The sequence below is a fragment of the Diadema antillarum genome, unplaced genomic scaffold (assembly GCF_040938485.1).
Source record: "Diadema antillarum isolate AM-2024a unplaced genomic scaffold, OU_Dant_1.0 scf00000151, whole genome shotgun sequence".
NCBI classification, from domain to species: Eukaryota; Metazoa; Echinodermata; class Echinoidea; order Diadematoida; family Diadematidae; genus Diadema; species Diadema antillarum.
Genome location: NW_027271040.1, coordinates 2,753,789 through 2,769,868, shown reverse-complemented (window position 1 = coordinate 2,769,868; position 16,080 = coordinate 2,753,789). Strand labels below are relative to the sequence as shown.

Sequence of the window (16,080 nt, the reverse complement as noted above, 5' to 3'; positions counted from 1 at the left end):
TCTCATGGGTTGCTCGTTGTGCGTCCTTAGCTGGCCAAAGCAAATTACAGTACGTGTACATTGAGTGCACTACTACACAATCTTCTACGTGAAATTTAGACATTTCTCCGGTAAAAAGAGACGGACAATGTCGTAACCGTTCTATTGAATCCGGGTACCATAATTGCTGCCCTCTGAAAACATAATTATACCATTTACACATCTCTTTCTACACGTGGATAACACACACACACACACACACATACAATGTTTTGCACCCTGTAGCGCAAAATAACATGACCAATAACGACTATGCAATTGAAACAATTATCCCCCCCCCCCCCCCCCCCCCGTCTGAACCACTGCTGCAGTAAAGGATTTAACAAGACATCATTTTGCCGCATGTGTGTACATAAAATCTCCAAACCCTATGGGTCCTTTTCAGGTCTTCCTTTCAAATCGACCGCATGTTACTTGAAATAAATGTCATTGAACTTGAACTTGAATTTCTGCTTATACCTCCATCATAAAATCCAAGAGAGTCGCCAAGTAAGATTTAATTAGGTAGGTAAGATTCATAAATAGAGAATTATCAGCTCTGAAACTAGTGAGTCCAACAAAATTGGATATCCAAATTAAACTGAAATAAGAATCAGTGAAAACTCAGTGTCTTAAATTTGTACTCTTAAATAAAAAGTAAGGCTTCTCTGAAACGCTTTTATATTTTGCTCCTAATTTGGCTCAAACAAAAGAAAACATAAACATAAACAGTTTGTTCGGAAAACATATTCAAAGATCCACATTTGCATTTGTATGAGTTACATTCATATACAGTTCCTCTTGTGACGTTGCTTTATTGCCAATGTGGCCGTCTTTTGTTTTGTCCACCTTAGCACACAGTTCGTCGCACGTTGCTGGTTTTGCTGCCGAATTTCCCCCAGCTGTTTTGTTCACCGAAGCATACAGTTCTTCGCACGTTACTTGTTTTGCTGCCGAATTGGCCCCAACTGCTTTGTTGACCGTTGCATACAATTCTTCGCACGTTGCTGGTTTTGCTGCCGACTTTGCCCCAACTGTTTTGTTGACCGTTGCATACAGTTCTTCGCACGTCGCTGGTTTCGCTGCCGATGATCCCCCAACTGTTTTGGTTACCGTTGCATACAATTGTTCACAAGGTTTGGTATTTGAAACATAAATCATGGGACTCTCGGGGTAATAGCAGTCGCTCAAGATGTCATCTCTCTTTTTAGCATGCTTGTCATGGGTGGAAGCTTTTTCAGGATTCAGCAAGCAGTATTCCCCGGAGTCGAAAGCGTCAGTGAACTGTGGTTTGTTGAACGTTTTGATACGATTAGCTTCGTCAGGATGTAGTTGATAATAGAAAGCATCGTCACGACTGACGGTTAGAAGGGATCCCACGCAGGAATACATGTCATCATTTCTGTCGGAGTGAACTTCACCATGAGTAGAAGGACCAGAAACTGAGCGATCTGTTGGGGGACTTTGCAATCTCTTATCAAGGAGGGAACGATTGCAGTGATCGTACTCCCTGTCTCTATTTCTTGGAATGTTCTGGGGAGACTGTTTGCCGAAATTCAACGAATTATAGCACCTTTCATCAAACAAGTGGGCCCCATCATAGGATGTAGAGCCTTTTTTCGTCGGCCAATCATTTCCACAGAGGTCTACATCCTGGTATTCATAGTCCTCATAGCAGCTCGCCGTTTGATCCAAAGATGTTTCCTGTACTCCATGGTTGTCATAAACACACGGGATACTGACTGATGCGTGTACAGAAGAGGTGGCGTTGCTCTCCAATGGAACTGCGCAAAGGGAGACTTGTTGTACGTTTGATAGCTGGGACTGTCCCTTGTCTACCTCCGCAGCGTCCTGGTAGATGTGATAAAGGTTCTCTTGATGAGTCGTGACGTCTCTGAAAATATTGCCATGGTGGTTCTGGGAAGGGTGACCCTCTGCTCCAGCGTCAGTAATATTAGTGTTCAATACGACATGATCCGTCGAGCTCAAATTTTGGTTTGGATTGTCTATGCGAAGCATCTCCAGTTGTCTGATTGACTGATTTGAAAGTTGTGAGGATCTGCGTCTGTAAACGGCAATTATAAGAAAGATACACTATTTACTGTTTTTGAAAAAAAAACAAGAAAAAGAAACGAAACAGAACACAAACCACCAATAACAACATTGCATTTTCAAGACGGAATGGAAACAGATATCACAAATATACAATTGTGGAATTTATCAACTTGTTTTGGTTTGTCCCACGGAAAAAGATGTAATAAGGACATTGAAATAATGATTGAACATCAAAATTCATTTACAAACTTTGAAAAATTGATATGTTTTTCTTGAATACATACACATACATTTGAATTCTTTACTCAAAGTTTGAAGCATTAATTACATTACTAAAAAATGTAGAAAACGATAGCACAATGGCACAAGTAGGAAACAACTTCAACTACTTCCCGCAGCAATCTCCAAACACCAACCTCCAACACTTTAACACACATACACACGATTATACATGTACACACAACATTGGGTTTATACGGAAACACTCACCTTTTCTTGTGATGTCTGCACAATACCATGAAGAGAATGGCCACAAGTATGGGAACAACACACAGAAGAGCTGCCATTGCAAGGATGTCAACATTATTCTCAGGAACTTCAGAAGCTGAAATGGAATTCAGTACAATAAATCTTTGTCACTATTTGTAAAAAAAAAAGTACATTGCATTGGAGCGCACAATGCATTGACATAATCCCGTAGAGTGCACATTATCGTATCAACAAAATAATCCTGAAATGACAGCCCTCAGACACTTCAGATGCAATGCACTAAAGACCCTATTTTACACATGGAAGGATAAGGCACCACTTAATATGCAAATATGAGAAATTACCATTACTTGATAATATCAAATTATGAATTTTGCTCTGTTATGGAATTGGTCTATTCTAAATCAATATATACATGTGTTATTGCCTCTGATGTATTAATAGCAAATTGATCAGGTTGACGCAATGACACAGGTTCCCATGTCGAAAACCCTTTTTTTCACATTTCAGGTCGCATGAAAACTGTGTGTGTTTGTGTGTGTGTGTGTGTGTGTGTGTGTGTGTAAAGATAAATCTGCTTACAATAATGAACATGAGTTAATATCGCAAGCAGCAAAACATGGTTGCAATAACCCTTTAATATACAAGATGAAATTAAAAATCTGAGAAAAAAAAGAAATTAAACGATGTCAGTAAAATAATCTCTGCTTCATTATTGAATATATACGTAATGGATATGTGTATAGTTAGATGATATCAAATAATAAGGATACGCAACTCACTTGTAGTTGTTTCGCTTGTGTCTGGTATGACTACATTTTCAGTTGGATTGCCATCATCTGTTCGTAAAAAGAGCAAAAAGAGCAAGATGATTGGTACAGACTGCAGCAATGATGACATCATGGTATTTAGACCCACAATGACCTCGTCACCTCACATTACATTTCATTTCATTTCATTTTTAACATCAAAATAATACAAAATTATTGCAAAATAACATCGGCGATTTGAAAAAGATTTGTAAAAATGAAATAAATGACATGAATCAAATACAAATACAAACAAATGCATAACAAAAATACCACAACACACACACACACACCGATGGAGTAAAAACGAAATTTTCACACGTAGTGGCATTGATTGTGCGCATGTTGATAAAGAGAAGATTACAAGCAGGATATCATGTCCTTGGAAAAGACTTTCTCCAGTTATTGTATGAAAGATTTTATATTTCCACAACATGGTCGAACTATTTGCCATAGCCAGAAACACATACATTTTTATGAATATTTCAAATTGAAATTAAATTATGATTTTATTTTTACTGTTTATTTAGGACTTAATAATTGCTACAACATAATGTATCTGTCAAGTCTAGACGGCCCACCTATGCACCCTTGTACAGTTGATACAACTTGACTTTGAACATAATAAAATGTCAAAAGCAAAGAAGAAAGGCAGTCGCGTTCGAATTGTATTTATTAAATAACAGTGCGATATACTTCTTTTAGTTACCAAGCTATCTGCATGACTAACAGTGTACACAGCAATAATTCCATCAACAAAAGAAAGGAAATGATAAGTTTGAAAACTTTTTGTTCCTTGTTTTTTTTTAACCAAATCTTTTAATAGTGAATAGAGACTGAGCCTCAAACCGTAACCAAAAAACATAAACAAGTAACACAAAATAAACCAAAAAAAGTGATTACACAAATCATAAAGCAAACAATGAGAGGGGTACAAAAGAAAAGTTCACAACTGTAAAGTGGCTGACAAGTCATCTTACTTAGAAACGACGTGGCGGTGGTCTCGGGCAATGTCGTTAGTTCATAAGCAAGCCCTCCCTCGCCTGTTTCATTGGAGGAAATCAGGGGCATTGTGAGTAATGACTTATATTTGTTTAATGACTGAGGTCCACAGAATCAGACTTTGTTTTAACATATTCGTAACAGACAAATGTTTCAAAGCTTACTGAAAGAAATATATACTTAAAGATAAACTTCCACCATCAGTAGTTTTTACAGCTGTTGGATTCAATATCTCACGGAGCTGAGGTGATTTGCTAAATAGTAGAGTAGCGTTAGGGTTAACGACAAATTTTAGTCAGATTAAAAAGAAAACATGACATCGAATGCCAAAAGATGCCGAAACACACATCAAAAAACAATTACAGTTACTCTAACAGTAGCTTGCTTGTAGATATTTTGAATGCTACTCACTGGAAATGTAGCTTGCATTCTCTGTAGGTGTTGGTTTGGTAGTTGTTCCACCTATGCATTAAACATAGACGTGCAAGACTTGATTCGGTCTCAAAGTAGTTTGGTAAATTGTCCGGCACTCTTTGACAATACGAAACTCTGTCACAATCATTTGAAGAATCGGTAGGTCTTTAAAAACTGCCCTAAGCGTATGTATCATAGAAATCTTTCAATCAAAATGACGTTAAATACATTGTAGCAGCCCCTGTTGGTATATCTTGGCTTAATATCGGAAATATGTTTTCTTTAGTATATCGATTGACAGAATTATGAATGATCAAAGTGGTGTTTCTGTCTCGTATTTCGACTAATACTTTTGACTTCCAGCAAAACTGAGAAATTTACTAGAATTCTATTTTATTTAGCTATACTTATTTGATCTGATTTTTGTTCGTTTTTATCGGTTCCCCCAGTTAAAGTATGGTGTAAAAAAAAAATCTGCATTTCAAAGTTCTCCTAATCTGATTTATCACGGGACCTGTGGCTCTACAAGCTTGTTTTACGCAGGCCCGATCATATTTTTGGCATTATGACCTTAGTTTAACTGGCATGTATACCAAAACAAGCTTTTGTTCATTCCGGTGAAGTTTCATCTAATGTACAGGTGTATGTTCTTTATAATTTTGGTATTTATGCTTTATTGTGATTTGTGTGAGAAATATGAAAATAAATTTAAACGAAATGAAAATGAAATGAAATCTTCAGTCATGATAACGGCTGATTTCCCTATTACGAGAAATTTCACGGAAATTTGAAGAAACCCAATAAATGTCCAACTTTATGTCCAATTGAATATACGAGCGTTCATCCTCAGTTCCTTCTCTTCTTCCTATGCTCAGTGTTATACTGTACAGTCTTATATTCAGTGTAGCCAATTGAATTGTTTAATTTTGATAAATACAGGATGTGTTTCAATGGCAAACCTTCTGTTATAGATTCAGATCTCCAGCAGAATGGGATTGACACGTTCCAGGTCGGAAAGTAAGTCGACCGTCCAAGTAGCCATACACACCGCAGTGTCGCACTGCCATTGCTGCTGTAGCCCTCATCACAGATGAGAGTTATCTTGGATCCAAAGTATGTCATATTAGAGTCCCAATGACCATTTGGCACATGACCGGGGTGAACACAAAACCCGACGGAAACTGTCAATTTTAAGAAATGAAATGATGCAGTATCATCTGTCCATCACACAACCAACAAAGGTCGCACGCCCTGATTTTAGGTGAGAAATCAAATTGGGTGAAAAGGGTCACCCCAATCAAACATGAGTTTATCACATTTTCTGAAAGATTAATTTTTTATCATTCTAAAGTTTGGGGGTATAAAACAAATGAAAATTGTGTTTTTAGCATTTTCCTAGAACATTCGGCGTGGAATAGTGTGATAAGGTATATCTTTATAGAGGCCTCTTTCAACTTCTTCAAAGCTCTTTACGCAGTCGTCACTTCTAACTCTAATAACACTACTTTTTGAAGAGGACGCTACTTGTTTTTGAATTTGGTACTAGTCTTGGACAGAGTGTGTTAGAGCATTCAGATAGAGCATTCTTTCAGCGCAATCTGATAATCGTTTTATTGTTGCTGCTTTTCAGTTTTGCGTCCTGCATTTTTTTTTGTCCCACCGAATGTAGAGAGCAAGGATTGCTTAAGATTAAGCTCTTGGTTAGGTCATTTACCTTGGAGATTCTTTTCTGGGTACATACTTTTCCAAAGTGTGTTCTTTCTCTCATTTATTTACGAGTTTTAGGTCAACGGTTTTAACGCGGAATTAAAACTTCATCGGCGACTGACCAATCTTCACTCGCTGCCCAAAATACGTTCGGTGTCCGAGCCGTAACTACCCAGGCACTGTCGGACGATTTAGGGAACAAAAATAATAAAGATAAAAATTACAAAAGAAGAATTACAGAAGAAAACCAAGGGACTAGATGGAGAAGAGGAAAAAAGGCAATCTGAAAGAGGCAGGGGGAGGGATAGAGGAAAGATAACCCCACCAAATTCTTAGCAGCTTCTATCTAGCATTCTCGGCAGATGCATGCCCAACGCAGCAGAGGACTAGCAATATTGGTGACATGGAAGTCAGGGACAACCACTCTGGGACGAAAGAATTGAAAGCTAGAAATTTGAGTCGTTATGTAAACGTAGTACTATACCTTTGCTATTCTATCATTTATTTGCCATGGGGCATCGCTCGGTAACTGCTCGGACTCTACGAAAACATCCCCGTATTTCGCAAAATTTTTACTTAAAATCGACCCGTGACCGACGGGAAATCGGCAGGGCATTGCTCGGGCATCACTGGGGTTTTATAGCCTGCTCGACATATCTAATAACTGATAGGCAGTGCCAAAATTTCAGCGGCGACAGAGCAGACTACAAATCGGTCGGTTGCCGCTCGAGTTGTGACCATAGCCTTATACTAGTATCAAGTAATACATCATTCCAGAGCTTAGAGTCTGCTCTCTCAGAATTTGCCCTTAAAACTGAAAATCCATGCCTGGCGACTTTTTGCTGCTTTTATGGTGCAGGGTCACACACACACACACACACACACACACACACTCACATACACATATATATATATATATATATATGGCCGTGCATCACAAAACGAACAAAACGTCGCACCCCTTGATTTTACGTGAGGATTCAAAAAAGTTGAAATAGGTCAGCCGAGTCAACCTTGAGTTTTTCATAATAATATTCTGAAAGAGCTATCCTTCTTCTTCATTATTCTTTAGTTTGGGGTCATAACATGAATGGGAACGTGTGTTTCATACACTGTCCCTTTGTCATGCAATGCACACAATTCCTGACACTTACTTCAGTATTTGAACGATCGAAGCGAAGAAAAGAGAAATTATGATATATTACCGTATGTATTTCTTTTGACCTTTGTTATGTTCTATCTTCAAATTTGTCGTCTATTTATCATTGAATGCTTACAATTCACACATGGTGTATATGCCTTTCATACTCACTGTTAAATGACTCGTGGACCAGTTGGCCAGATTCGTGGTCTACCTGTCTGGGACATGTCCAGTTTTGAGAATTCCTTCCTTCAGACTCTATCTCGCCAAACGGTTCTGATTGAAAACAGTTTGTATAAATCTATTACGTACAACAGCAGTGTTCCGGCGTCGTATTCCCGGGTTTGCTTTTACAGATGAACATGCAGTCTTGTTAGAATAAACGTCAGATTCGAAAAAAAAGACACAGTCTTAAATGTCTGTTCATCGTCTTACTAGCATAAAAGAAATCCAGGTTTTTCATAGATGTGAAACAGAAGGATGGTCACCTAGGAATGCTGTAACCAATATACTCTGTTTAAAAATTATCAGCAAATTCTTGTAACGTAATTGTGGCACACCTAATTCTGATAACACTACCAATTACTCTTTGTCAATGCACTTAAACTGCCAATAACTTAGTCATGTCAGTGCAAAATACAAATTTATATGGTTTTGTTCTTTTATAATTTACTTTACTTATTCCTTGTTTACAAATGATAAAGACGTGGCCAGCAAGCACCCGTTATCAATAATGTATCCAATGTATTCTATAAATATGTGTACTGCCGCAAAAGGGTATAGTTGGATGTAGATAATAATCATGCCATTTAAAAACAGAATGTTCCTGCAAAAAGAGAACACTTCCGCTCTTGATTCCCTAAAACAATGTTATTTAATCATTAGGACATATAAAACATCAACACAAATTTACTCGAGATTGTATCAGTAGGCTCACCTTGACATTTGAGTCTAACAACCTTATTCGAGGGACAGTCAGCGGGTGTCAGTTGACAATCCATCAAACGTTGATACGTGCCATCAGCTATGCATTGATATCGTGAAATTCAATTACAAAACTTCAAAAGCATTGACACACTCATACAAGTCAAATCAAAGTAGGAAAATGTAAAAGTAATGACTGGAAAGCAAATATGTGACCGGGCATCACGAAACGAACAAAAAGTCGCACACACTAATTTTGTGTGAGGACTGAAAATAGGTGTAATGGATCAACCGAGCCGATCTTGACTTTTTCATATTTTCTAAAAGAGCAAACTTTCTTCAACATTATGCTAAAAATTGGGATCATAAAATGGGCAGGAAAGTGTGTTTTTTTAGCAGTTTATTTCAACATTTTTTAGCAGAATAGTGTGTTTAAGTGTGCCTTTAGAGTTCCCTTTTCATTTCTTTAAAACTTTGTACACACTTTTCTTCTTTCAACTCTAATGACTTTTGAAAGGATCGTGCTACTACTTTGAAAAATGGCATTGATTAAGGACAGAATGTGTTGATAAGGTATGCGTAATTTCAGTTTAATCTGATAATTTTTTCATTGTATTTACTCCCGTGGTTTATATCCTGTTTTTTGTCCCATTCATCGCACAACCAGCACGGCTTGGTAAAGATTAAGCGCTTGAATAGACACTGTACTTCAGAGCCTCTTTTCTCAGTTCACACTTTTCCTGAGTGTGTGCTTTCTTTCAATATTTAGATAGGTTAGGAAAGTCCTTTTGATTTCAGTCGTGTCAGTATTACATCATTTCAAAGCTTAAAATCTGCTCTTTCAGAATATGCTCTCAACTATAATTTCATGTCTGGCGACTTTTTGTGTGTTTTGTGGTGCAGAGTCACATATTATAGTAGACATGTTTCAAAATTTAATGCATCAAGTCCATCTGGAGAATGTAGTAAAAATCGTCAAATTCTGAACTTCACTGAAATTCACTTACCGTCTGAAATAGCGTCGCCTACTTTTCGAAATTTACATGATTTCAGAATACTCCATCTTTTGTTTATTCGTAGGTTTTTAGAAATAAGAAATACTGTCACCATGAAGACATAATATTAATGATAATAATAATGATTTTTAGTTTTATAGTTTATTGTTCAAATGTAAAATAACAGTCCAGCAGCTCGAAGGCTCATATTATGGGTTGCTTTTACGTACATCACAGACCTCATAGAATTGACAATTAAATGTACGTTTGCATTGCATATATGCATGAGAATAAAATACGTCACAAATTATGATAAATACACATTAAACTTAAGCTTCAATGATGGAATAGGTAAATAATGCAAAACAGGAAATGAGATTTGTGAGATGGTATGGGCATGGTCGTAAAGAAACAAGGGGAGGTGGATTGGTTCAAAGCACAAAAACATGGAAACACAATGGGCAGGAATGTGTAATCAGCATACAATTATGTCCATATACCAAAAACAAAACAAAAAACATAAAAAATAAGAGCGGCATATAACTCCAAGTAGCACGAGAAATGTTTAAGAACGGAATTGTTAATATGAATTGCGGGATAAATAGTTAACATTGATGGTAGGGTTATTTCAAATTCAATAGGTAAAAACAGTCAAAAAAAGAAAATAAGGGAATACAATGTACAATGTTTTCTGTCGATATCCTTCAATTCAATCCAACAAAGAGTGAAACAAAATTTTGAGACACCTTCTGAATAACAAAGAACATAATGAAAAAAAAAAACACAGTCTAAAACACGTCAGACTTGGCACATGAAAAATGTCAGTATCAGTTGAGATATGGAGAATAATAATTAACTTTCCAAATAAGGGGTCGGTAACCCCAGGGCCCAGCTGCTAACCTCGGTCTCCTCGGTTTATTGCCACTTGGTCTAATATCAGATGATCTACTTTCCAGTTCGTCTAACACAGCTATGGCTAAACTCATTAGGTCTACTATCAATTTTGTCTGATGTCTAATCCTCATGGAAATCTAATGTCTAGTGGTCTCTTCTACAATATTTTTGCCACCGCTCTGTATAATAATGTTTTACCATCTATATACTTAATCTACTTCACATTTTTCTGCAACATTTCTTCCCTTAAACTTTTTTCTGTTCTTTTCCCTTTTAAAGAATGTGCTTTTTCCCCGTTATTAAAAACAATCCCTGTAATAAAATTATTTTCAGCTTACCAGGAACTTCACATGACAACCGCCCAGTCCTGATCCTCGTTACTGCCCGTGACAGTGTTTGAGCCGAATACTTCTTAGCCGCTGGGAAGCCGAGCTCTCCACAGACCAGTTTGGCAGCCTCGGCGTTAAATCCTTCAAAGCAAACATTTCTTTCTGTTTCGTAGACGACTAAGCCTCCAAAGGGAGAGGGTCCGCCAACCAGCGTCACGTTCGGTGTTTCTATAGAGCGCATGATAACGATATGAACGCTTTTGAAATTTTAATAATGAAACTCTGCATTCACTTCTACGTCTAGATTGATGAATAAAATTAAAGCACGATGAAAACCGAGTGGGACTTCGGAAGTATCGCAGTTTCGGAATAGCAAGGATTACAGTTGGGATTGTTTTTATTTTCTACCCCAAGTATGTACTCCTTCTACATGAAATAAAGGTACTTCTTTGCACGTTAATACTTTGTGAGAGTAATTATCAAAACCTTCATGGCAGGCAATAAAGAGTGTAAGAACATGATAAAGCGAAGTGGATGATATGTTTTTGATTGATAATGTACGGCGTGCACTTTAATGTATATTTGCCATCAATATCGGTTTTTTTTTCTCTGTATTGCTTTTTCCCCATAATTTTGGAACGGAAGGCATTTTCTAATATCTGGAATTTTGTTGGAGAGAAAGAAAGAATTACTAGCCACTCATTAGAGAGATAAGTTGCAGTTTGTCAGAAGCCGTGAACTCTTTTCTGACCTATTCGGTTGCTGGGTGTAGGACAAATGAATTTGAGGGGAATCACCAAAACCTTGCGGTAACGAGTTTTTGCAATCTATGGAGATAACAGATTACAGATAATAACAAGTAGTGTATGATTTATTTGGTACAGTCGTACGTGATAAAAGAAAATGTAACTTGCATTATAACTCAGCGTTTTATTTATATTTTACGACCAACATGTACATGCTGCCTTTATATCTCCGGTATAGCTTTAAGAGCTGATTATCATTATGAAAGGCGATGTAACATGCTGTTCTTTTCATGCGAGTCTATTCATTGTGTACTCTCACTCCCTTCACAAGGGTCCAAATCTTAATAGCACAGGTGGACGATGTGACAACACTTTCAGTGGAGGCATATTTTGACGCAGGGTGGCCTATGGAAAAAGAATATGTATCATTACACTTTCGCTTGTACATTATTTGATTGCAATCAGTTCGTTGTATTTTCTGTGTTTTTTGCTTAAACCAGAGCATGTCGCTCGTTTTCCCCTGGTCAACACATTATGCATTTATTTCATGCAATTAAAAAAAAAAAAACTGAACAACGTTAAATACAACTAGGCTCTCATGTTCCCATCGAGCACTAATATTCATAATCATACTGATATCAATGAATGTTTACCCTCGTAACACTTTGCGCTGATCGTAAATTCCACTGGGTAGGTATATAGGTCGTATAGTTAGCTTCGTCTGATGGGCAAGTGACAAAATGGGAGAATATGGGCGGCGCCATCGCCGAATCGTGAGGGGAAATGATTCCTTAGCCATCACATCCTGCACATCAAAGGATGGGTAACTGATTGGCTCACTTCAAATAATATTCTCCACCCACAAGGTGCTTGAAGAATCCAATTGTCCCTACTGCGGACGCATATTTCGTCACAAGACACTTCGGTCTCTAGTGTTTCGCCCGTACAGTTTAGATGTAAATCTGCAGTGGATAAAGAGAGGTAGATAAAGTCCATCGTTATTTAGTGATAAATCATGAATTGAAGAAGAACAAAATTGAAAACAATCAGTAGTACACGTAATGCTTAACTTTACATGTTTGTCAATGAATGTTCAGATATCTCATCTATATTTCTTCTATTTGAAATTGCATGTCTGCAGGACCAGCTGGGTTTAAGGGATTTATGAAGGTATAAGCTTTTCACCGAGAAAACAAAGGGGGAAAAATATCATTTTGTAGTACGAGAGCCAATAAATGAGTAAGAAATGGCGAAAGTCATAGTGCAAGGAAATCGGTTTTAAACGTCCCTACTAAATCATTTAAGTGCATAATGAATCTATTGATATCTGTATTAAAGTTTTGACCCTTTGACAAATATACACGACAAAACAACACGAAGAAGCGTAACAGACAAAACAAGCTAGAAATATCAAATCGCCAAAAAAAAAATACACAAAAAATACACAACAGAGAGAGAAAAAAGAAGAAGAAGAAAGAACAATATGAAATAGGACTCTCCGAATGTTCCATTTCCAGGTATTGGGGGAAAAAGTCTTTGCACTCCCAAATACCTTCCCCTCAATTACAAATGTCACGCTGCCCCCACAAACAATATTTCTAAGATAATAATGTATACGCACATGTATCTCTTGACAAAGTGAACGACGAATTACACAACAAAACTACAGAAATCCATGCTAGATGGGTCATTCTTTTGTCTGTTGCGATATTCAAAGCCATTCTTTTGTCAAAGTAGGAACAGCAAGCTTCCCGTCAAATCTGATGATTGGGCCCGTCTCTGTTATCCCTGCTCGTGACTCTTCCGTATAATACTTTTGCCCCCAATATTACAGAATTACGCCTTGGCCTGCGAGGAGTGCGGAGTGATCAGATGTGATTCTATAACAAGAAACAATAACCACATTATAATCGACACAAAGGGCCGAAGTGCGCATGTTAAAACTGCGCAGGTATAACGTCGTTTGTGTGTCAAAGTGCAGTTTAACAAAACAATTTGCATTTCGTTATTCATGCAGCCTATACCCAGACAGAAGAGGAAGGAACGGAGGCCGCTTTTTATAAATCTTATGCATTTGCTCAATATTTATAGAAGAAAACGCTTGTAGAATTCCCCCATCTTATTTTCTCTTTCAAACGGAAGGACGACTCATTTATCCTTACTTTCATATCCTTGTTTGGATACGCCTTTAGAAAAAAAAGAATACTTTGAGACAGAACATGATGGACAAAAAATTCCATTGTGTATGTGTTGTATGTGTTGTTGAGTGACCTCATTTCTCTTCCATAACTTTCAGTTTTGATTTATTGAGAATCAAGCCACATCAATTCACTGCATGACAGAATTTGTGTGATGTTCTGATGTTTTGATTTATTTCCTCTTTCAAAGAATGTGCAAAAGACAGTGCAATCGCATATATAATATAGCGACGAGAAGATAATAAAAAAACAATAAACACCACCTCCACACTCAAATGACAATAATACTACCCAATTCAAAAGCAGTTTGTAATCCTACTAAATATGAACATACATTGATATCATATTATTTCATATTGACATTTGGATTTTTTTTATTGTTGATAGTATGTATGATAGTATTATACGTATGCCTGGGACTCTCGTTCCCTTTTTTTTCAGTCACATTTTTAATAATGCTATCCAGATCTCATGAACATTGCCCTTAACACATTAATTCAAATCTGATAATAAATGTGTTCAGGGGGAGAGAGAGCTGCCGCTATTGATGAAAATGATAAGACAGTTCGCATTTCATGAATGCATCAAAGCGCATCAATGCGCTTTCCAAGTGACATAATCAACTGAGCTATCACAATCATGTTATAAAGCATGAATTTGGCAGACGTTAGCGTAGATACATGCACTTACATAATATACTGTATTCAGCATATCCCTTTGTGGTTGCATTAAAAAAAAAAAAAACTATTCCTCTACTGTATTTCAGCTACATGTGACACGCAAAGATTACTATGCTGATATTGGTGTCGTCTGAAGGATATTGTGATAATGCTTTCTAGTATTGTTTAGACGGAATATCAGCAGCAATTTCCGCAATCTGGGAAAGCTTCTCTTCGGTTGAGAGAATTGATATTCCATTTGGAGGTATTTCGTAAACTGTGCAAGTGCTTAAAGGTGCAAAAAAGTGCAATTTTGAAGAGGTTAAACATTATCATTTTTATATTATTTGACAATTCAGTGATTGATAGTTTTGTGACGTGACTCCGCATTGAAAAAAAGCCAGACATGGATTTTAGGTGAGGGCAGAATCTGAACGAGCAGACGCTAAGCTTAAAATGATGTATAAATCAATTCGATAGACTCTCCTAAAGCGGGGTTCCCACTATCACGATTGGCGCCACGATTGAAATCGTGGTCTTAATCGTGAAGGAATCGTGGTGATCGTATCAAATCTTATCAGATATTGACGTCAGTCGTGGCAATCGCATTAATCGTAGAAAAAATTTGGACGGTTCAAAAATTTTCTACGATTAACACGATTAATTGTTGATCGTGATCATCGCATCAGGTTGTCTTGGATCGTATCAAAACGCAGCAAATCTCATCTAATCGCACTTCTTAATCGTGTTGATCGGGATCGACTTCTTCACTTCCCTCCTACTTATATACATATATTTATTCTTCTTTTTTATATTTGCCCTTATTTTGCTCCAAGATCGTACATATTTTGTATTAGATATTTTTATACATATCATTATTATCACTATACATTGTTTTACCATAACACAGACGCACAAAAACGGAGTTCCCCGTAATCAATTTGGGGTAATTTTTTAACCAAAAAAAAAAGCAAAACTAAAATGACTGTGGTATGTCTACACGTATTGACTAAGGTCAGTATAAAAATGAGAATGATTTCCTGAATCGTGCATGAGTGAGCACACATCAAAGGCAAATTTGATTACTTTTTAGAACTATACTACAGTAATTGTTGTTGTTGTGTTGTTTGTTAGTTTGTTTGTTTGTTTGGTTGGTTGTTTGTTTGTTTTTGTTTTTTTTTGGGGGGGGGGGGGTAAGGAATGGTTTGTTGTGTATATAATTATCAATCGCTGTTGTTGTTTAATCATCCATCATTTGACCCCTTCACATTTATTGTAACAATTTTCATGTTTTGTTTTTTGTGGTTTGGTTTTTAGAGGAAAATAGCTGTGTCTACTCTTATTAAAATGCAAAATCCATTTAGTTAAGGATTGTTGTCAGATGATGCAGCCAAGATCTAGCAGCCCATGTCAAGTGAGCATAAGAAAGAGTAGTTGTGTCTTCATTGAGTAAGCATGTACACTTTAAAGATGGAACAAAACCTGCAAAACTGTACTTTTGATATTGAATAGGGGAGGGCTGGCACAATGAATCCGAAAATAGCACCATTGAAACATTCACGGGAAGCAGAATGTTTCTCATACCCCACGAAAACTTTTGTGACTTTTGAAAAGTGACCATTGTCACTCATACATGACTATAAAGATCACTGTCATTTTTCACATAGAGGTTAGTTGATAAGACGTGTAACAATACCCCT

At 37.0% G+C, this 16,080-nt stretch overlaps 1 protein-coding gene across 2 annotated transcripts in view; it reads right to left on the bottom strand.

Moving 5' to 3' along the window:
* LOC139721916 (uncharacterized) overlaps positions 1-12,471 on the bottom strand; it is a 60,853-nt gene extending 48,382 nt beyond the window's left edge. The window contains exons 1-8 of one of the 2 annotated variants that reach the window (XM_071633241.1): positions 12,177-12,471; positions 10,787-11,005; positions 8,573-8,659; positions 7,807-7,911; positions 5,747-5,968; positions 4,785-4,835; positions 4,352-4,414; positions 2,563-2,677 (exon numbers count right to left, since the gene is read on the bottom strand). In XM_071633241.1, coding sequence (XP_071489342.1) covers positions 2,563-2,677; positions 4,352-4,414; positions 4,785-4,835; positions 5,747-5,968; positions 7,807-7,911; positions 8,573-8,636 — 620 coding nt within the window. In that variant the 5' untranslated portion in view covers positions 8,637-8,659; positions 10,787-11,005; positions 12,177-12,471. The remainder of the gene's footprint in view (positions 1-2,562; positions 2,678-4,351; positions 4,415-4,784; positions 4,836-5,746; positions 5,969-7,806; positions 7,912-8,572; positions 8,660-10,786; positions 11,006-12,176) is intronic. The other variant, XM_071633242.1, reaches the window with a different exon arrangement.
* Between the last annotated feature and the right edge of the window lie 3,609 nt (positions 12,472-16,080).